Raw genomic sequence first — 24,228 nt, 5'->3', positions numbered from 1 at the left:
GTTTCCTTCCAGCACAATGTCTTACTATGAATGTGTGTAATTATGGAAATGAGATCTCAGCATTAGAAACCAGTGCAAGATATTCTATAAAACAATTGATAAGAAGCCTGAAATTGGGTACTTTTATGACCATCCAATTAGAATATGGCTTTGCATGTTGCTGGTTATGAACAGTTGCTGCATCACTGATCTTGTCTCCTTATGGTAAGAACTTCACTCCAAACTGTAGTACTTTTCACTATGTGGTTTCCATATTCATTTGTCAAATGATATTTTAAATATTGAAAAAAAAAAAAAAACACATTTATCAGGCAGTAAATGCACTTTCTGGAGGAAAAATAACCGGACCCAAAGAGGTTAATGTTAAAATGTGGTAGCAAAGCATTAGTTTTAATAAATCAGTTTGGATTTTTACACGGGAAAATATCAATTCGGTACCTGATTTCATCCACATTTACTTTGTAATTTACACATTTTTTTGCAGTGATGTTTTTGTAAGTATAATTTGGTCTTCCTCACACCTTCAGGGACAATGTAAATTATTGTAAATACAAATATCGCTTAAATCTTTCATTCTGGTTTGATGCTGCACACACTATGCAAATATTCATACATTTGAGGAAAAGGAAGGAACTGAGGAGACTGTCACAGCTGTAATAATAATTTCCAGTTGATACCATGTTTGTGACATTTCATTTAAAAATATGAAGAGTTCTCAGTGTGTGTCTTTTGTGTACAAGATTAATAAAGTTAAGTATATTTAGTTATAAAATAAAATAAGCGTATCACTTATGACACTGATATGTTTCAGTTGCAAAGAGCATTCACAGAATATCACAGCATCCATTCATTACAGGCACTTTAAAAGTAGTAGGAATACTTTAAGTACACATTTTTCTGAGGACATTAAAATAGCTCTCCCTCAAAAATGTTTACATATAAATACTGCATTTTTTGTACAATTCATTAAAACATCTCATGTGTTCAGGTAGGTAAACCTTCTCTTTCAAGGTTAGCGGCTTCTGATGTCCCATCAGACTCAATGGCTGATGTCACAGGACTGTCTGAGGACACTTCCCCATGCTCACTTATTGGTTCCAAGTTGTGATAATCATGATGAGTTCTCCTTTGCATAGGCATTAATGCAGCTTCTATAAGCTCAAAATCACTCTCCAACATATCTGTTGCACTTGCTGCTCGGGCAGGTGACACTGACGGTACTGGTATGGCTGCACTTGGAATGTACTGTGGAGGTGGAGGACTCTCCTCTGGCATTGTGGTTTCTTGACTTGGTACTTCTTCTGAAGCAGATGTTTGGAAAGGTAACTGCTGTGAAGCAAGGATGTTACTTATCTTCTCTTCAAACTCGCTGATAGTGTCTGTTTCAGAACGTGGCTGTATGTTGATAATTGTAGCATCCCGCTGTGCGGAAGCTATTGGAGAAGAAACAAATGTAGTAACTGGCTGGGTAGATCCTGCAGATGTTGTAATGGTGCTAGTTGTTGTTACAGTAGCAGATGGAAGGGAGACAGAAGTAGTTAACACCATATCACTGGGTACTACTGTTGCGGTAGCAGTGGTTGATGTAAAATGTGATACTGGAGGCAAGATTGTAACCACAGGTTCATGTTCAGGTTTTATGTTTGGTTCATATATATTCAGCTCTGTACATGGTGGTTCACTAATTGAAATATGAGTTTCAGCAAGCTGATCAGGCTCTGGCTTTGGATGAGGGACAGTCCTTGGCGATCCCTCAAATAATTGTTGTTGCAAACTACGAGTTAAACTACTAGCCAGCTGCTGCCGAGGAATGTCACTCTTTGGATCAGAAATTTTTCTTTTTATATCTTTGACAGCTGATGAATAGGTAGAAATGGGTAAGAAGGTTTGTCGTTTAGGGGGACTATTGGGAATTATAACTCTTGTAGTCATACTCTGCTGCTCTCCTGCAGCAGCTGGTTCAGTTATAGTCACAGAAGGTGATGACGTTACACTGTCTCTCCTGTAAATGAATAAATAAAACGAAATATGTTAGCATGTCAAAATAAATCAACATTATATATTTACACAGCTGTGTTGTGCTGTTATTCTGCTTACCAGTCTTCTTTCACTGATCTCAACCCTCTTTTGAATATTTCTGTAACTTTTGATGATGATGGTGATGGATATGTATCTGAGACAGCTACTGAAAAAGGTAAACACATATGTATAATACAGTTCCCATAGAACTTAAAATATTACTGTTTCTACTCTGATTTGTAACACCAGAACTGTTGCTTACAATGGGCATTACTGTTGCAGTCTGGATAGAAGGTTATCTTGCCAGAGCTACAGCTGGCATCACTCCCATCATCTGCTACAGATAAATCAACAGCCTTTATTTCAGCAGACAGATTCTGAAAAGAGAATTATTACAGAATAATATGACTTTAGCATGATTCATCTGTGAAATACTTAAAAATTAGTAATAACAAAAATTAGCCTGTAAAATAGAATATTTCTGCACTTTTTTAAATTACGCTACTAATAGCAGCAGTATGAAATAGACATTTTTTCAGATTACTATGACATGTTGCTGATGTTCAGCATAACCACTATTTGCAGCACACAAAGAAGCTGAAGAGTTACAGAATGCTGTAAGCTGCAGAAAGAGCTGGTTTGAGAACATTTCACCAAACAAGTGACTTACCGTATTTACTCGAATCTAAGCCGCACTTTTTTTCCGGTTTTCGTAATCCAAAAAACCGCCTGCGGCTTAGAATCGAGTGCAAAGCAAGCGGAAGTTATGAAAAATGTTGGTACATGCTGCCACAACTAACTTCTGCCATCGAATATATGTAGCGCTACGCAGGCATGCTTTGTAGGCACAAAGATAAATACTGGCGCCAAAACCTCTGCGTCAGTAAATAAATTTAAAAAAAAAAGTTGAAGACGAGCTTTTTTTCTCCGCCGCGAGTTTCGACCACTGCATTTTCATACATTATCCAACGAAGTAAATACAAATTCTGTATTGTTCATCTTCGAATGCAGCACAATTTCAGTGTACTACGAAAATCTGACTGGCAAGACTGTTTGGGATGTTTGTCAATATGGCCAACTCTACATTCTGAATTTTTTCCTATCTGTGAGAAGAGATGGTTGCTAATAGGAACCTGATGAAATTTGAATCACATACAGTATTCTCTTCACCATAAGAGTAATACGAATATAAACATTTTGCCATGTATTCTTCCGTGTTTGCTGCTATCTCATTTAAATCCTGTCTGCCAAATAAACTACAAAACTAGAGTGAGACAACAGCAAACGCGGAAGAATATACGTATCGTGTCATGTTTATATTCGTATTATTCTTATGCCTAATAGTGATACAGTCAGAAATGAAGCACGGAAAGTGACTAGATTTTTAAATCTAAGATGACTATAATTTCTGTGCAGAATTTGATGTAATAAAGAAGCGGCCGCAAAGCTTTTCAAACGGAGAAAAATTTTCGCCCAACTCTCGTTCAGAACATGTTCTATCATACGCAGTCTATTATTTGATTCTTGTTGATCATTATCAAAGAAAGCAGCAGTGTAAGTAACAACAAATAGCAGTCTCTTGCCATTGTTTCGCTAATGAGACGATTCCTCCTCTCTCTCTCTCTCTCTCTCTCTCTCTCTCTCTCTCTCTCTCGACCCGCGACAGGCCGTAAACACGCACTATCAGAATGCGACAAACAATGCATGACACAGTGCAGTAATGCATTTTCAGCTTAAGAGTGACGCAAACACCTATAACAAAGAAAACGGCACTTATCAGATCAAAGCAAAATAAGCAATCGATTCAAACCAGACGAAGCACGTGAAAAAGGAAGGGCACCCGTATAAATACGGACGGAGCGCATGACGCATAGCAATAGCTACATGGTAACGCTTAACTGCTAAGCTTACGATTCGAACCAAACTACTGTAGCTGTATCGTCATTCATTCGACCTAAATTGTGTCTCATATTACAATGGACCAACTTTGTTTCGATTTGGAGGTGCGGCCTACAACTTTTCTCTCCCCTTGAATTTCGAGTCTCAAATTTCAGGTGCGGTTTAGATTCGGGAAATTTTTTTTCCCTTTATTTCGAGTCTCATTTTTCAGGTGCAGCTTAGATTCGAGTAAATACGGTATTCTTTGCTACCCCCTCCTTCCCCCTTAAACTTTCATCCACATGAATTTTCACTTCTAACTGTGATACACACTGTACATAAATCTTGCACCTAGACATCCCTGATGCTCCTCTCACATTGGTGTCCCAAGCTGCTGCTTCTAATTGTCTAAAATTGTCTTCTAATTGCTTAAAGTCCTGTATAAAAACCTCACAGCTTCAAATGGCCACTAATGTCACTTGTGCCTTAAATTGGCCCTGGCTGCAGGTGGAGGAGCACTTTGGGGACCGTATTCTGACTCTGGGGTACCCAGAGGCCACTGGCATGGGCTTCGATTGGCTGTCACATTCTCTGGATCTGAACACATGTGACTCTTTTTTTCGGGGCTATATTAAAGATAAGGTGTACAACAATAACCCCATTGCTGAGCTGAAAACAGCCATTCAGGAGGTCACTGACAGCATTGCTGTTCTAACAGTTCAGTGGGTCACGCAGAACTTTACTATTAGTTTGCACCACATTGTCGCCAATGATGGCAGGCATATCGAACATGTCATAACCTAAATCTGAATATCTGTAGTGATGTTTACATGTTGAATAAAATGTGTGCATGCCATAGATTGTAACTAATTTATGTTTTGTTTCATATAGTTCAATAATTGTCACTCTGTATATAAGGTAAGGCATTAGTAGGATGATGTGGTAGGATGTGGCGGGAGTCTGTGTTCCCAATGTATAAAAAAAACTATGTTGATGTGCTCATTGCATGGCATACTCTACTTCCGGTGATCACACTCAAGTATCAAATCTCACTACTACAGTTTTAAAGTTATTTTATTCCAGTTTTAATTATACTTCACTGTACGGGATGTTTCAAAAATTATGTCTCAATTGCCATGGCTGCTGTTTCCCAACATTTTGAGGCTCTTCTCTATATATAACATAACGTTAATCTATACATTTGATCCATTCTGATGTTGTTGAATATAAATTGAGGTGACAAAAGTCATGGGATAGCAATATGCACATATACAGATGGTGGTGATGTTGCTTACACAAGGTATAAAAGGGCAGTACATTGGTGGATCTATCATTTGTATTAAAGTGATTCAACGTGATTATGGCTGCACAACAGGGATTAACAAACTTTGAACACAGAGTGGTAATTGGAACTGGAACATTCCATTTTGGAAATCATTAGGAAATTCAGTATTCTGAGACCCAAAGTGTCAAGAGTGTGCCTAGAATACCACATTTCAGGCACTACCTCTCACCATGGACAACTCAGTGGCCAATGGTCTTCACTTAATGACCAAAAGCATTTTTGCATTGCATGAACTAACTGCAGGAATCAATGTGGGGTGTATTGTGAACATATCCATTAGGACAGTGCAGAGAAATTTGGCATTTGTGGGCTATAGCAGCAAATAACCAACAGAAGTGTATTTGCTAACAGCACATCACCTGCAATGCCTCTCTTGGAGTCATGATGATATCAGTTGGACCCTAGATGACTGGAGAACCATGACCTGATTAGATGAGGCACAATTTCAGCTGGTAAAAGCTGATGATAGGGTTTGAATGTGATGCAGACCCTCTGAAGCCATGGACCCACATTGTCAATATGGCACTATGCAAGCTGGCTGCAACTCCAAATGTTATGGGTTGTGTTCACATAGTACAGACTGGGTCCTCTGGTCCAGCTGAATCAATCATTGACTGCAAATGGTTATGTTCAGCTACCATTTGCAGCCATTCATAGATTTCATGTTTCCAAACATCACATGGCCACAATTGTTTGCAACTGCTTTGGGAAACATTGTGGACAATCTGAGCAAATGATTTGCCCACCCACATTGCCCAATATGAATCCCACTGAACATTTATGGGACATAACTGAGAGGTTAATTTGTACAAAATCCTGCACCGGCAACACTTCTGTAATTATGGATGGCTATAGAGGCAGCATGGCTCAATATTTTTGTGTGGGACTTCCAACAACTTGTTGAGTACATGCCACATCGAGCTGCTGCAGTATGATGGGGAAAAAGAGGTCCGATATATTTGGTGGTACCTCTCAACTTTTTTCATCTCAGTGTATTAGTTTATTGAGATACATGAACAACTTGGAGATTGTTTTTAACAATTTCTCAACAGACAGTTTCTTCACAAAGTGTACTGCTCTGGATTTATATCATTTCCTTGTAGTTTTATATACAATTGAATAATAGCTTGATGGTATTCTATGATGTTCTATCATAGGATAAGGCACATGACTAACTTGTTGGTTATCTCACCTATATAGTAAGATAACAATGAAAACCATCAAATGTAATTGGGTAGATACAATATGTACTCACCAAGCAGCAGCAGAACACTCGCATAAAAGAAGATTACAATTAGGCATGCTTTCGGAGCCAGAGACTTCTTCTTCAGGCAGAAGGGTTGAAAGGGAAGGAAGAGAGTGAAAGAAAAGGACTGAAGAGGTCTAGGAAACAGGGTAGATTTCAGAAAAGTCTCCCAGAACCGCAGGTCAAAGGAGACTTAGTGGATGGGATGAGAACGAAAGACTGACTGTTGGGGACTGCACCAGATGAGATGTGAAAACCTGAGAACTTAAAGGTGGAAGACAGGGTAATACGCAAGCCAGAGATTACTGCTAAAACATTGTGTATGAGTTAATAAGAGTGAAAAGTTAAGTGCACTGTATGTAACAGAGGTGGTAGGGGATTGCAAAAAATAGTCAGGTAAGAATATGAAAAATGAATAAAACTAAAACGGAGTGAAGAAAGGACTAGTTACTGTGAAGAAATACTGCGACAGAAGAAATTAACATAAATTAAGGCCAGGTGGATGGTGAGAACCAGTTCCCACCTGCGGAGTTATGAGAAACTGGTATCTGGAGGAAGAACCCAGACGACACCTGTGGTGAAACATGCACCAAGGTCACAACTGTCACAGGATACTGTGTGTTGCCAGTATACACCCTCTGCCAAAGCCCATTTGTCCTAACTGATAATTTGGACATAGTTATGCCAATGTAAAATGCCTAGCAGTGTTTACGTAACAGCTGGTATGTGACGTGTCATTTCACAGGTGGCTCTCCCTTTGACTGTGTATGTTTTGCCAGTTACAGGGCTGGTGTAGGTGGTGGTAGGAGGATGCATAGGGCAAGTCTTGCAGCAGGGATGGTCACGGAGGTAGGAGGCATAGGGTAGGGAGATGGGTGCAGAGGGAGCATACATTCTGACAAGAATATTGCGGAAATTGAGAGGGTGGCGAAAAGCAATTCTAGGTGTAGTGGGCAAAATCTCAGACAGAGTGGATCTCATTTCAGGGCATGATTTTAGGAAGCCATGGTCTTGTCAAAGTAGCTGATTAAGACATTCCAGACCAGGATAATACTGAATGACCAGTGCTCCGTGAATGATCAGTGGTGTGTTCTGAAGTAGTTTTTTTGGATGATGATGATGATGATGTTTGGTTTGTGGGGCGCTCAACTGCGTGGTCATCAGCGCCCGTACAATTACCCAATCTTTGCTCAGTCCAATTTCGCCACTTTCCTGGATGATGATGAAATGATGAGGACAACACAAACACCCAGTCATCTCGAGGCAGGTGAAAATCCCTGACCCCGCCAGGAATCGAACCCGGGACCCCGTGCTCGGGAAGCGAGAACGCTACCGCGAGACCACGAGCGGTGGACAGTTTTTTTTTTTTTTTTTTTTTTTTTTTTTTTGGAGGGATCAGGTGTACCGAAATTGGATGTGATGTCCAGGGAAATCTGCTTTCGAACTAGGCTGGTGGGGTAATTACATTAAGTGAAAGCTGAAATGAGGAGGGTGGCGTACTGCTGTAAAGAGTCTGCATCTGAACAAATATGTTTGCCTCGAATTACAAGACTGTATGGGAGGGAACATTTGACATGGAAAGAATGGCAACTGTAAAAATGTAAGTAGGTTTAATGTGGAAACAAGTGTGCAGCTAGGATGAGGTCAATATCAAGGAAAGTGGCACGGACCACGTGAAATTTAACTGGGAGATAATATTCAGAGATTCCAGGAATTTTAACAGGTCAGCCTCACCACGAGTCCACATGGTAAAGATGTCATCAATGTATCTGAACCAAACCATGGGCTGAAGACTTATGGATCCCAAGAAAACACCCTCCAAGTGACCCACGAAAAGGTTGGCATAGGAAGGAGCCATCCTGGTTCCCATGGCCATAACCCTGATCTGTTTGTATGTCTGCCTCTCAAAAGTGAAGCAGTTGTTGGTAGGTATAAAATTGATTAAGGTGAGCAGGAAGGATGTCATAGATTTGGAATCAGGTGAGTGCTGACTGAGGAAATGTTCAACAGCGGACAGACCATGTATATGGGGGATGATGGTATAGAGGCTGGTCGCAACAATGGTGACGAGCAAGGTTGTGTTGTGAGTGGGATGGTACGGATTTCAGACAATCCAGCAAATGGTTCGTAACTCTGATACAGGAGGGAAGTCTTTGTACTATGGTTTGCAGATGCTGATCAACTACAGGATGTATACGTTCGGTGTGTGCTTTGAAGCCAGCAACTATAAGACAGCCGGGATGACTGAGTTTGTGAATCTTAGGAAGAAGGTAAGAGGTGGGGTGTGTGGTTTGGGTGGGGTGAGAAGTTCTATGGATTGAGGTGTTAGTCCTAGTGAGGGGCCTGAGGTTTTAAGGAGGGACTGCAGGTCAGTTTGAATCACAGGGATGGAATCTTTATGGCAGACACTGCATGTAGATGTGTCAGACAGCTGGCGTAGACCTTCACTACATACCCCCTTTCGATCAAGTACCACAGTGGTAGATCCTTTGTCTGCTGGGAGGATAATGATGGAGTCATCAGCTGTTAAGGAACTTAGAGCCTGGAGTTCTGCAGAGGACAGGTTAGGATCATGTTGTAGGGACCTGAGGAAGGATTATGAAGCAGTGCTGGATGCGAGAAATTCTTGAAAGGCTTGCAAGGGATGATTTTGAGGTAGCGGTGGTGGATGAAGTTGGGATAGTGGTCAAAACTGTTCAATGCAGGGTTCTATGTCAGGCTTACTGTTGGAAAGGTTTTGGGATTGGGTTGCAAAGTGATATTTCCAAACGACATCACATGGTAGGTCATTCACCAAAGCAGCATGATTAAATGCAGGTTTAGGACTGAAAGTGAGACCCTTCAATAATACAGGTAATTCAGGAGGGGAGAGTGCTTTAGATGAGAGGCTGAGGACACTGTACTGTTGTGACTGGTTCTTGTGATTACGGGTTATTCTTGGTCTTGGTGGCAGCTGTGAAGGCTGTTGAATGTTAAGGAGGTTGACCAAGCTTGGTCTGTAGGAGAGCACTGGTGGTTGATTGTGTGGCTCTTTAGGGAGCTGCAGAGGGACATGAAGGGAAATACCACTGTTCAGATAGTTTAGGAGAAGGTGGGATAGATTTTTGAGGTGAAGTTTGGCATTGTTGCAGTCTGAAGTTGGCTTGGTGGATGATACCATCTAAGGACACATGAGGGGAAGATAATTGCAGGATTTTACAAAATAAAATTAAAAAAAAAAAAAAAAAAAAGAAAAGTCTAGTGGAGTGGAAATTGGCTGATGAGGCATGTAGGACAGATTAGCTGGGTAAGAGCAAGGGATTAGAGTATTTGAAACTATAAAAGAGCCTGGTGTAGAGTAGGATTATATCCAGAAACAGGGACTTTCAATGTTAGGCCTTCTGGAGTAGCTCCTAGGGACAAACAAGTTTCAAGAAACAAAATGTGGGACCTTAGATCTGATAGTGCAAAAGCTGTTTTCGAAAAGAACATATGTAATATGTGATATGATTCATCATGGCAAGAGAGGACGGTTTGGAGTGTTATAAATTGTGAGAGTGGCGATAAAGATAAGCAGTGGATGGATAAAAGATAGAAAAATGGAAGAAAAGCAAGGAAAAAATTCGGGAAAAAGATCAGAAAAATTTGTACAAAAATGGTGAGAGCAGACAATGGTTAACAAGAGGTAATGAGTGGGCAAAAATTTCTCACCAGAAAAGTGGCCTATATGATATGAAAAATATGATAGGAAAAGAAAAAAAAATCAGTTGGGAAAGTTGTGAAAATAGACAAATTTTAAAAACTGGATAAACAGAAAGTCATAGGAGAAAATGTAAACTACTTAGCTCGGAAAGTAAAGTAACATAGTAAATGGTAGTAAAAGTCCATCAGAGCAGTTTGGTGAGGAAAAAAAAAAAATGCACAAAAACGTAAAAGAATTATGTATAAACAAGAGAAGTGGAAGGTGAGAAAGAAACTAACTGTTAAATTTGTGAATAAATTGGCAAAAGATGATTGGGAGAAAGCCCTGCAGTTTAGTGGCCTGTAAATAGTTATAGGCAAATTTGTAAATAACAATGGAACTGTTATACACAAATAGAAATGCGCCATCTATGTGTACAGAATTCGATACCCTAAAAGATGTAGGGGCAACGTGTTGATTAATCTTGTTGATACAGGTAAATAAGCAAAGCAATTCGCATGTAAGGTAGAAAACAGACAACAGTTCGAACAAGACATATGACAACAAAAACTGACAAGAGGGTTACATAAGAAGGAATGATGGCCACATGGGCTAATATAACAACAAAAAGAATGAATGTTTGACAATATAATGTAATTGGATAGATAAAAAAATCTACTCATGAAGCTGTGGCAGAACGCACACTGATTTTAGCAGCAATCTCTTTCTTGCGTATTATCCTGTCTTCCACCCTTAAACTCTCAGGTTTACATATCTCATCTGGTGCAGTCCCCAATGATCAGTCTTTCCTTCATCTACATCTACATCCATACTCCGCAAGCCACCTGACGGTGTGTGCGGAGGGTACATCGAGTACCTCTATTGGTTCTCCCTTCTATTCCAGTCTCGTATTGTTCGTGGAAAGTAGGATTGTCGGTATGCCTCTGTGTGGGCTCTAATCTCCCTGATTTTATCTTCATGGTCTCTTCACGAGATATACGTAGGAGGGAGCAATATACTGCTTGACTCCTCGATGAAGGTACGTTCTCGAAACTTCAACAAAAGCCCGTACCGAGCTACTGAGCGTCTCTCCTGCAGAGTCTTCCACTGGAGTTTAACGCAGTTGCGATTACTAAATGATCCTGTAACGAAGTGCGCTGCTCTCCGTTAGTCTTCTCTATCTCTTCTATCAACCCTATCTGGTACAGATAACACACTGATGAGCAGTATTCAAGCAGCGGGCGAACAAGCATACTGTAACCTACTTCCTTTGTTTTCGGATTGCATTTCCTTAGGATTCTTCCAATTAATCTCAGTCTGGCATCTGCTTTACTGACGATCAACTTTATATGATCATTCCATTTTAAATCACTCCTAATGCGTACTCCCAGATAATTTATGGAATTAACTGCTTCCAGTTGCTGACCTGCTATATTGTAGCTAAATGATAAGGGATCTTTCTTTCTATGTATTCGCAGCACATTATACTTGTCTACATTGAGATTCGATTGCAATTCCCTGCACCATGCGTCAATTCGCTGCAGATCCTCCTGCATTTCAGTACAATTTTCCATTGTTACAACCTCTCGATATACCACAGCATCACTGCAAAAAGCCTCAATGAACTTCTGATGTCACCCACAAGGTCATTTATTTATGAATAGCAACGGTCCTACGACACTCCCCTGCGGCACACCTGAAATCACTCTTACTTGGGAAGACTTCTCTCCATTGAGAATGACATGCTGCGTTTTGTTGTCTAGGAACTCTTCAATCCAACCACACAATTGGTCTGATAGTCCATATGCTCTTACTTTGTTCATTAAACGACTGTGGGGAACTGTATCGAATGCCTTGCGAAAGTCAAGAAACACGGCATCTACCTGGGAACCCGTGTCTATGGCCCTCTGAGTCTCGTGGACGAATAGCGCGAGCTGGGTTTCACACAATCGTCTTTTTCGAAACCCATGCTGATTCCTACAGAGTAGATTTCTAGTCTCCAGAAAAGTCATTATACTCGAACGTAATATGTGTTACAAAATTCTACAACTGATAGACGTTAGAGATATAGGTCTATAGTTCTGCACATCTGTTCGACGTCCCTTCTTGAAAACCAGGGATGACCTGTGCCTTTTTCCAATCCTTTGGAATGCTATGCTCCTCTAGAGACCTACGAACCTACGATACACCGCTGCAAGAAGGGGGGGGGGGGGGGGGGAAGGCAAGTTCCCTCGCATACTCTGTGTAAAATCGAACTGGTATCCCATCAGGTCCAGCGACCTTTCCTCTCTTGAGCGATTTTAATTGTTTCTCTATCCCTCTGTTGTCTATTTCGATATCTACCATTTTGTCATCTGTGCGACAATCTAGAGAAGGAACTACAGTGCACAGTCTTCCTCTGTGAAACAGCTTTGGAAAAAGACATTTAGTAGTTCGGCCTTAAGCCTGTCATCCTCTGTTTCAGTACCATTTTGGTCACAGAGTGTCTGGACATTTTGTTTTGATCCACCTACCACTTTGACATAAGACCAAAATTTCTTAGGATTTTCTGCCAAGTCAGTACATAGAACTTTACTTTCGAATTCAATGAACGTCTCTCGCATAGCCCTCCTCACACTACATTTTGCTTTGCTTAGTTTTTGTTTGTGTGCAAGGCTTTGGCTATGTTTATGTTTTGCTGTGAAGTTTCCTTTGCTTCCACAGCAGTTTTCTAAGTTGGTTGTTGTACCACGGTGGCTCTTTTCCATCTCTTACGATCTTGCTTGGCACATACTCATCTAATACATATTGTACGATGGTTCTGAACTTTGTCCACTGATCCTCAACACTATCTGTACTTGAGACAAAATTTTTGTGTTGAGCCATCAGGTACTCTGAAATCTGCTTTTTGTCACTTTTGCTAAACAGAAAAATCTTCCTACCTTTTTTAATATTTCTATTAATTCTGTCAGGTAGGTCTCCCCTGACCTGCAGTTCTGGGTGACTTTTATGCAATCTACCCCTTTTCCTAGACCTCTCCAGTTCTTTTCCTTCATCCCTCTCCCTTCCCCTTCAACCCTTCTGCCTGAAGGAGGAGACACTGGCTCAGAAGTGTGCCTAATTATAACTATCTGTCATATGGTATGCATCAGTATTTTTATGCAAATCATATAAGGTTTGGAACAACCTGCCTTCTGCAATGATCTTTACGATCTGTATATATATGAGCTGTATACAGGAACTTTTATTTTTGCCTTATGTATCCTTCTTATATGTCTGTTTCACCCTTTTTGTAATGCTTTTAGTCCCACAGAGAATGAGATGGTTGTTTGTGAGGGCAAAAACAAATAATCAGTACCCTTGTATTATCACGATGCACTTCTACCTTGTACTAAATTATTAAATCACTTATCATTGTCAGCTCTTGAGAAAAAAGATGACTTTGGCATACTTTGTTCTTCCACTGTGATATCTGATAACTTGAACTGATCAACAACAATGGCAAAGCTTTTGGCTAATCTACTTGTTTGGACAGATCAGAAGATGTATGGAAACAATGTACCCAAAAACACACCACATAGGAATTATCTCAATGAGACTGAAAATGGTGGATGTGATATATGTGTGCAGACAAACAACTGCAATTTCAGAAAAAAATTGGATGATTTATTCATGAAGAAGACCTTCACAAATTGAGCAAGTCAATTATGCATTGGTGCACCTGCGGCCCTTATGCGCACAGTTATTTGGCTTAGCACTGATTGACAGAGTTGTTGGGTGTCCTTCTGAGGGATATTGTGCCAAATTCCATCCAACTGGTGCACTAGGCCATCAGAATCCTGAGATGATTGGAAGGCCCAACCCATAATGCTCCAAACAGTCTCAGTTGGGGAGAGACCTGGCCACTTCGCTGGCCCAAGGTAAGGTTTGGCAAACACAAAGACAAGCAGTAAAGACGCTTGCATCTGTGGGCAGCACTGTCTTGCATAAATGTAAGCCCTGGATGGCCTGCCATGAAAGGCAACAAAACGGGGTGTAGAATACCGTCAACGTACAACTACACTGTAAAAGTTGTGCAGCTGAGAACCAAAGGGACCCTGCTGTGAACAGAAATGGCATCCCAAACCATTACCCCTGGTAATCAGGTTGTATAGTGAGTGGCAGTCAGGTTGGTATCCCGCCGCTGTCCAGGGCATCTCCAGACACATCTTCGGCCTGGAATCTCATTGACTGGAGTAGAATTGTCTTCAGTGAATAGTACTGATTCGATTTAAGCCCAAATGACCATCAAAGACAGGTCTGGAGATGCCCTTGACTGCAGTAGGATACCAACCTGACTGTCAACAGTCATAAGGCCCGAAAACCAGGAGTGACAGTCTGGGGTGCCATTTAATTTCATAGCAAGACCCCTTTAGCTGTCATCTATGTCGCCCTTACAGCACAGCATTATATCAGTGATATTCTATGCTCCATTTTGTTGCCCCTTCATGGCAACCCATCCTTGGCTTACATTTCAGCAAGATAATGCCCACCCACACATGGCGAAAATTTCTACACTTGTCTTCATGCTTGCCAAACCCTACCTTGGCCAGCAAAGTCACTGGATCTCTCCCTACTTCAGAACCTTTGGAGGATAATGGGCAGAGCACTCCTACCACCTTGGGATTTTGATTAATGCACCAATTGGACAGAATTTGGCAAGTTACCCTAAGGAGGACATCCACCGATTACATCAATCGATGTCAAGCTGAACAACTGCTTGTATAAGTGCCAAAGGTGGACCAACACTTGTTGACTTGCTCAATTTGTGAAGCTCTCTCTCTTGAAAAAATTATCCATTTTTTGGAAACTATAATAATTTTTTTGTCTTTATATGTACATCACATCTACCGATTTTTGTCTCATTTGGATAATTCTTTCATTGTTGGCTTTTTTCTCCTTAGAGTGAATTTTATCTATGCACTGGACCACAGGTTTGTGTTTATGGGTGTACCTCTACCAGAGAAAGAGCAAGAGCTCAGAAGCTTGTATAAGCAGTTTCCTCTATGCCACACAACCGTTAGCTATAGACGAGTGGTTGCATTTCCATTAAATTAAGAATTATCCATACCCTTGATATTTTCCTCTGACCAAGATTGTTTTTACGAGGTGGAATCAGCTGTGAGGCTTCTGTTGATTCATGATCTTCTTCAACCCCTTCACCAGCTCCCTGGTGTGATTTTGGAGCATGTTCCTTAGGTGCCACCATCTGAATTGCTGAGCCAATGGTGTTAGTTGATCCAGCCAAAGATATATCAGACATTCGGAACATTTCGTCCTATTGACAGAAAACAGATTTGTTTATTAAACCAAAGAAATTAAAAAGCAAATGAGAAACAATAATATCAGGTTCAGTTTCACATGTTCTAAGGTTAATCTCTTTCTTTAACAGAGCAATTAAGAGTAATGAGGCTTGCTTAAGGAAAAGTTTAGACAAAGAAACCATTAATGGGGCAATCTTGGCACTTATTTGAAGGCTTTGTGGAACCTTGGAAAATCCACATCAGAACAGTTGTATTAAGATTAGAGTCCAGCTTCTAATGTATCAGTGAATTTTACCATTGCTCTAGGAAGCCTTGATTACACTGTGAATATTTTCAACAAACACTTCTTATCAGTGTCAGCATAGACAGGCTGCAAGGGCTCTGTTAATGAAGCATTGAATCGTATGCAAAATACTATTCCCAGAAATATTGGTATAATTCATATTAGCTTCATCTGAAATTTAAAAAAGAATCATCTCTGAAGAATAAAAATTCCACTGGAGTAGATAATATCTCAAACAATATGTCGAGTAAAAGATTTTGGTTCTATTAGTGATGTACTTAGCCAGATTTTCAATGCATGAACAAGGAACTGTGCCTGACAGGCTCAAATATGCTGTTGTGAAACTGCTCTTCAAGAAAAGTGAAAAAATAGAAGCAAATTACAGGCCAATTTCTCTATTGATTGCTTTTTTTGAGGATTCTAGAAAAGCTCATATGTACAAGAATTTTGGAACATCTAACAGATTTGATATTCTCAGAAAAAGACAGTTTGGTTTCCGAAGGATCTGGCAACCAAACAAGCAATATTTGCTTTTATAAATAAAGTTCTAAATCTCTAAAGGACAAAATGTTGACAACAAAATTGTTTTGTGATTTATCAAAAGCCTTTGGCACTGTAAACCATCAAACATTATTACAGAAATAAGTGGTGTATCAAGTGGTTACAGTCACATCTCAATTATAGGAAGCAGAATGGGCAGTTGAGACAATTTCTATAGTGGTCCGTCTTGATCAGAATGGAAGATCATCAAATGTGGAGTGCCACAAGGTTCTATTCTTGGTCCTTTACTGTTCCTGATATTTACAAATGACCAACCACAATGTATAAAGCTGCATTGCAATTTCATCACTTTTGAGATGACACCCGTAAAAATCCTCAGGGAACTATTAACAATACCCTTACGGATTTAGTAAAATGGTTTAGTGTCAATAGAGCATTGTTATACTTTAATGAAACTAACGACACTCAATTTACAGCAACTGCCAAAATTCAGGAAGAGCTAACTTATGTGTGCCACATAGACAACAGAAGGAGTTGAACAACAATTTCCTGGGTGTAAACTGATCATCATATAATAAATCTTCACAAGATGCTCAGCTCACTAATTTTTTGCCATACATATTACTTCTGAGAATGGTAACTTAAACACTATGAAAGCAGCATACTATGGATACTTCCCCACTGACATATGGAATTAAACTTTGTGGACACCATTCACCACCAAAGGATATATTCTTGACCCAAAAACCTTTTGTAAGAATAATGAGTGGTATAGACTGTAGATCTAGTTGTACCTTTTCCGGAAACTAAAAATTCTTACAACTACTTCTCAATACATATATTTTCACTTACATGTTTCAGCAGTAAAAATACAGAGTCATATAAAAGAAACAGCGAATATAACGAATACAAGAAAAGAAGGAAGCATGATTTCACAATGATTGGAAGTCCATATTTAGGGGGCCTCTGAGGAAATTTATTCTGGAAAGGTCATTTTACAGTTTGTACGAGTTTCTTACTCACATTGAAGAGAAAAAAAAATCTAGAACTATAAAATATATGTATGATTTAATATAATGTAAGACTGAACAATTATGTAAAAAACTAAAAACTCCGCCCGAACAGGCCATGAAGGCCCAACCGTACCGACTGGCTACTGCGTCATCCTCAGCCCACAGGCATCATTGGATGCAGATATGGAGGAGCATGTGGTTAGCACTCTGCTCTCCCAGCCATATGTCAGTTTATGAGACTGGAGTCACAACTTCTCAATCAAGTAGCTCTTCAGTTTGCCTCACAAGGACTGAGTGCACCCTGCTTGGCAAAAGCACTCGACAGATTGGATGGTAACCCATCCAAGTGCTAGCCCGGCCCAGCAGCGCTAAACAGATGTAACAGGAATGTGTTATCACTGAGGCAAGGCCGTTGGCTGAACAATTATGGAGTTACTCATTTTTTTTTTATTTTCTATGTTGAACTTATGTATAACACAAATGTGACCTAGCATTACTACTGTCTTTTTGTAACATTACTATCTACATACTGGTTTGTTCAGAAAGGTCACACAAATTTTCAGGTAAAATGAAATGAAGAAGAATAATACTGAACACACTATATCCTTATGAGCCTATCACAAACAGACTGATGAAGAAAGAAACGCATGTGATATAAAATAGAAATAAAATACCATGGCAATACTCAAGTAAAAGCCACATTGTGCCACTGTTTCTGCTTCTGACTCTACCTAGAACAACAGTATCATGAAAAGAATAGATCGCTACTCACCATACAGAGCAAACACTGAGTTGCAGACAGGCACAAAGAAAATACTGCTAGACTTTTAAGCTTTTGATCAAAAGGCCTTCTTCCAAATAGAAAACACATACACATTCACACAAGCATAACTCTCTCACATGACCATTGTCACTGGCTGCTGAGGCCAGACTGTGACTCAGCAATCTGTCCTTTTCACAATATTGTCATTGTTCTGTCCTGGACTACCCACTACTTGATTCTACCAAGAAAAATTTATATGCTCAGAAAACTATTGGTGTCATTGATAAACTTAATACTTATTTCTTTTATGTCATCCATATTGAAAAATACCGCAGTGGCCAAGTATCTTTACCAAACCAAAATGAACATGAAAATCAGTGCTATACGTTCTAAATACACGTTACAGTCATACCAGATGGTGCGTCACATGATATGGTGCTCCTTGCACTGTATATCACAACACTACCTCCCTTTTATTTGTACAACGTTATAATTATCCACAAAAATTGGAATAATACTTCAGATATTCCACCGATTACACTAACTCACTCTGTGACCAATATCTGCAACACAATTAGTTTATTTCTTTAAAGCTTTCTAACCATCAATAATTCTCTTTCCGTTTCATTTAACTAACAACTGCTTAACTGATATGAGCCATTACTTCCACATCATTGTCAGAGGTTTCAGTTTTCTCAAAAAAACTTATACTATGCACCAGTAAGAAGAACATCTTTATTCATCTTTATTCTTTCTTACCTTGATAACACACACTACAAAGCAGTATCTGTCCATGAATCCCAAGTGGCCAAGTTATTTGCCTCAGCAGTATCTCTTTCTTCTTCTTTTTCCATACTTAACTTATTATCAGGACATTATGAAAGATTTTGTTTCCAGGGGATATATTACATTCCTCCTGTCTTCTGTGTTTCCAAACAGTGGAGCTTTCATGTACTCTCACAGTGTCCAACTCAGGACCAATAATTTAACATTCAAGCACTCGTCTGCCTTCTAATAAGGGAGCTGTCAGTAGAGTAAGAGAACTTCTCATTCTGACCTTTCTTCAATGCCAGAGTAAGAGTCTATCTTAAAAATCTTAACACTGGCAGGAGATAATTTGACACATATTGATTAGATTGACGTAAGAGAAATAATCATCAGTCTGTGTTTGCAGCAAACAATGGAGGTTAGTGTGTCTGCCTTAACGTGAAGACAATTTGGTATCAATTCAATGTTTGTTAATAACAGTATAAACCAGAAATATTTCATTACTTAATAACTAGAAAATTTTCATTCAGTACCGGGAATGTATTTTCTCTGAAGATTGAAGTTCGACTTTGCCCCTGAGACTGGGACAAATAGCTCATCCTGGAATTACTTCTTGGGCCACGGCGACTCTGAATAGATGCACTGCTTCCCATATTACTTCCTGAAATAAAGAGAAAATTAGCAAATGATATTTTACATACTACATTAACATGACTAGCACAAAATATCGTGTGCGTGTGTGTGTGTGTGTGTGTGTGTGTGTGTGTGTGTGTGTGTGTGTGTGTGCGTGTAAAAATTATTATTTTTAACATAGAGTAGCTTCTACGAATTTTTTTTTAAAAGTTATACTTTACTTTGATCCTTGTGACTTCTCACCAATTTTAGCGACTTTTTGTGTTTCGCTATCATTGACTTACTCAGATTTCATCTTGCTTTCCCTTTTTGCATCCATTCTACCATTTTCATATATTTTCACACATATTTGGGTATATTTTATATAAATTTTTCGGGTGCTTATCTATATTATTTATGTAATTTTTCGCATTTTTCTGCCACCATGGATCCTTGCTCCTTCCACCTGCATCAATACAGAAAAGTCTCCTTATCCGTAGCCAGATCCCAGTCCCACATACTGTTCCTGCATTTTTGCTTGGTTCATGGAATCCCCCCTAATGGCCTTACCTTCAAATTACCCAACTCCTGGCTGCCACCACTCCTTCCACAATGACCTCCAGCTGTTTAAATTCCACCAATCCTTATCCCTCACCAACATAGTCCTGTAAAACCTTATCAACCAAGCCCAAACCACCTTACAGTACCATCTCTCCATCCGCAAGATTCTCCTGCTATGCAATCCCAAATTCCTGGAATACATAACACACATTGAAACTCCTGCCCTGCAGGAACTTGAGCAACATGTATGATGCCACCTAAAAAAGCTCTCCATCCTGCTCACTTCCTACTCCCGCCTTGGAGTACCACTGTCCACCACCTCTACCACAAAAACCCCCCCATGCCCCCTCCAAAACCCCCCATGCCCCCTCATAGCTGACAAACCCTGTCTCACAGACCTACTACACTTACCCCACCTCCAAAACTCACTCCCACCAGCAAACAGAATCCAGAACTTAAACATACCTGCAGCACAGTCATGAACCTTTCTTCCAGAAGCCTTAGCCCCACAGAAATATCAGTCCTTTCCGAAGACCTCACCTTTTGCCCCACTCCCAAATTGAATTATGCAGAACTTGTTAAAGATCTTCTCTCCTTCTTCTGGTCCCTACAGTGGAAACACTTTTTCGCCACCAACCCTACCAATCAGACTCAACCTTGCTTAACTCAGTTCATTCCTCTATCCAACCGTGATCCACCCCCACTCCCCAAAACCACCCCTGTTAACTTTCTAGAGTTTCTTAACCTCAAACCTTGCCTCACTATCATTCCCCAAATCCCTCAACATGCAGACTAACCTTACATCCACAGAAAGAACCGCAGTCCACCATCTAAAAGCTGATCCTGACATTATAATCCTACCTGTGGACAAAGGCTCCACCACTGTTGTTCTGAATTGCAAGGATTACCTGGCAGAAGGACTCCACCAACTGCCAGATACTTCCACCTACAGACCTTGCCACAGTGACCCCAACAGGCTCTCCAGTCACTAGTCATATACTTAGGCCCATCCCAGAACCTCTCCCCAGAGTCCATCTTTTTACTCACCCTTACCACTCCCACCTCCTACATGTTTCTTAAAATCCATAAACCTAACCACCCATGATGCCCCATTGTGGCTGGTTACTGTGCCCCCACTCAGAGAATCTCTGTTCTCATAGACCAACACCTTCAATCTATTACCCGGCATCTACCATACTATATAAAAGACCAATCATTTCCTCCACCAACTCTCCGCAGTTCCTGTCCCTTCACCACACGGTGCCCTGCTTGTCACTAATGATGTCAGCTCCCTGTACACTTAACGTTCCTACCGCACATGGCCTTACTGCTATTGAACACTACCTTTCCCAACGTCCGACGAATTCCAAACCAACAACCTCCTCCTCAGTTACCATGACTAACTATATCCTCACTAACAATTACTACTTCTTTGAAGACATTACCTACAAACAAATCTGGGGTACGGCTGTGGGGACCCACATGACCCCATCCTATGCCAACCTGTTCATCGGCCATCTAGAGGAATCCTTACTAAACACCCAGAATCCTAAACCACTCACCTGGTTCACATTCACTGAGGACATCTTTGCTATCTGGATCAAAGGTGAGGACACCCTATCCACATTCCTCCAGAACCTCAACAACTTCTCCCTTGCTTCACCTGGTCCTACTCAACCCAACAAACCACCTTCCTAGATGTTGACCTCCACCTCGGAGATGGCTACAACAGTACCTCCGTCCGTATCAAACCTACTAACCACCAGCAACACCTCCACTTTAACAGCTGCCACACATTCCATACCAAGACGTCCCTTCTGTACACCCTAGAGACCTGTGGTCGTTGCATGTGCACTGACGAGCAGTCCCTCTCGAAATATACCGAGGGTCTCACTGAAGCCTTCACTGACCATAATTATCCTCCCGTCCTTGTACAAAAACAAATCTCCTGTGCCTTATCTTTCCAGTCTCCCATCACCTCCCAAAGCCCCACCATCTGGCCACAGAGGAGCATTCCCCTCATTACTCAGTACCATCCAGGACTGAAGCAACTGAATTACATTCTCTGCCAGGGTTTTGATTACCTCTCGTCATGACCTGAAATGAGAAATGTCCTCCCCACTATCCTTTGCACCCCTTCCACAGTGGTATTCTGCTGTCCACAAAACCTACAGAATATACTCGTCCATCATTACACAACCCCTCCTCCCAATCCCTTACCTCATGGCTCATACCCCTGTAATAGATCTAGATGCCAGACCTGTCCCATACATCCTCCCACCACCACCACCACCACCACACCACCAGTCCAGTCACTAACATCACATATCCCATCAAAGGCAGGGCTACCTGTGAAACCAGTCATGTGGTCTACAAGCTAAGCTGCAACCACTGTGCTGCAGTCTATGTACACATGAGAACCAACAAGCTGGCTGTCTGCATGAATGGCCACCGACAAACTGTGCCCAATAAACAAGTGGACCACCTTGTTGTTGAACACGCTGCCAAACATGACATCCTTCATTTCAATGACTGCTTCACAGCCTGTGCCATATAGATTCTTCCCACCAACACCAGCTTTTCTGAACTGCGCACTTGGGAACTTTCCCTGCAATATGTCCTATGTTCCCATAACCCTCCTGGTCTCAACCTTCGTTAATCACTATCCTCACCCATCCAGCCCCTTCCTTGCTCCCATTCCGATACTACACAGCCTTCATTCCACCACCACACCCAGTATTTTTTTATTTATTTTATTAATATTTCTCTCCTTTTCCGCTATTCCCCCTTTTCCCCACCTCTCCCCTGGACACCGCGCAACCAGCAGCACTTTACTGTCCGCCATCCCCACCACACTATCCCTCCCCCTCCCCACCCCAGCCTCCTCCTTTCCCCCACCCAGTCGCCACTCCCATCATGCACTGGTGCTGCTCCTGCTGCTCGCAGTGTGGTTTTAGTTGCCTGAGACTACAGTCGTGTGTGTATTTTTGACAAAGGCTATTGGACAAAAGCTTTAAGTGTGAAAATCTTTTTGTTGTGCCTATCTGCAACTCAGCATCTCTGCTATATGGTGAGTAACAACTTTCCTTCTCACAATATCTCCAGGATATTTTATTGGCAATAAATGAAGACTGTACTAAATTTAACATCCCTAGTTTACAACTAAATATGAATACAAGCAATATGAGAATATTAAAGATTGATTTACACCATCAAGTACTGATAAGATTTTATTCTGGTATGCTACCACAAAAATTCCATAGAGCTACATCATACTACATACAAGTGAATAAAATACCGAATAAATGAAAAGACTTGGTAGAATGCAAATAATTTAAGAGTAAAGGTAACAACTGGCCGAACAGTAGAGTCATTGAAAATACATTTAAGAAAGGCTAGCTTTTAGATTAATCTTTTTGAGCTTAAGTTCACACACACACACACACACACACACACACACACACACACACACACACACCTGTCCAGCTACACTGTGTACTGGCTGAATGGCTGAATATACTGTGCCAGGTCTACTGTATGACTGGGGTGGGGGACATGTTCAGCAGAGTCAACAAAGGGAGAAAAGAGGTGAGGAGAAGGAAGGAGTGTTAGTGAAGAGCGGCTGATGGCTTGGAGGGAGCGACAGCATAGACATGCATGAGGGGCATTAGCTGCACGAGGTAGGAATGCGACACAGACAAATACCGGTGAGTTTGTGCAAGGTGCCATGGTGACAACATGGAAGAGTGAGTTGGAAGGATGTGACAGAACAGAGGAATTGAGACTGTAGGGGAGAGGGCATGGTTGCAGGATGAGTGAATTCAAGATTCTGGGACAGTGTAGAAGTGGGCCTGGTGCAGAGGGTTGGTGAACATTGAGGCCAGGAGGATTATGGGAACAGAGGATGTGTTGCAGCAGAAATAGTATATGACATGTCTGCCTTCACAAGTGGTCCTATGTCCAGCTGGATGGGATAAGACTGTGATGGGACCTGAGTATGACATTCTGGGTAGGTGTACTGGGCAGGTTTTGCAGCTGGTTCTTCTACATGAGTAAGACCCATGAGGCATAAGGATGGATCAGACTATTGTGCAGATTTGGTGTGTGTTCCTAGAGTGGGCAGAGCATTTGGGATGTGTGTGGATATGGCATGGAAAAGCTGTCTGTATACTAGGTTTGAGGGATAATGCCCATCTTTGAAGGACTTAGTGAGACTTTCAGTATACAGGCCCAGAGAACTCTCATCACTGCAGATGTGCTGCCCATGGAAGGTCAAACAATATCATGGAAGTGATA

The 24,228-nt window shown here is 40.9% G+C and overlaps 1 protein-coding gene across 4 annotated transcripts in view; it reads right to left on the bottom strand.

Moving 5' to 3' along the window:
- Positions 1-674: 674 nt before the first annotated feature.
- Positions 675-24,228, bottom strand: part of LOC126188087 (uncharacterized) — a 538,033-nt gene continuing 514,479 nt past the window's right edge. For 3 of the 4 annotated variants that reach the window (XM_049929542.1, XM_049929543.1, XM_049929544.1), the window contains 5 exons: positions 19,293-19,420; positions 15,239-15,445; positions 2,282-2,396; positions 2,098-2,185; positions 675-2,002 (listed from right to left, as the gene is read on the bottom strand). In XM_049929542.1, the coding sequence (XP_049785499.1) occupies positions 985-2,002; positions 2,098-2,185; positions 2,282-2,396; positions 15,239-15,445; positions 19,293-19,420 (1,556 nt within the window). In that variant the 3' untranslated portion in view covers positions 675-984. The remainder of the gene's footprint in view (positions 2,003-2,097; positions 2,186-2,281; positions 2,397-15,238; positions 15,446-19,292; positions 19,421-24,228) is intronic. The other variant, XM_049929546.1, reaches the window with a different exon arrangement.

Source organism: Schistocerca cancellata, chromosome 5 (genome assembly GCF_023864275.1).
Source record: "Schistocerca cancellata isolate TAMUIC-IGC-003103 chromosome 5, iqSchCanc2.1, whole genome shotgun sequence".
NCBI lineage: Eukaryota > Metazoa > Arthropoda > Insecta > Orthoptera > Acrididae > Schistocerca > Schistocerca cancellata.
The sequence above is the reverse complement of the archived record's forward strand: the minus strand, read 5'-3'. Positions and strand labels throughout refer to the sequence as shown.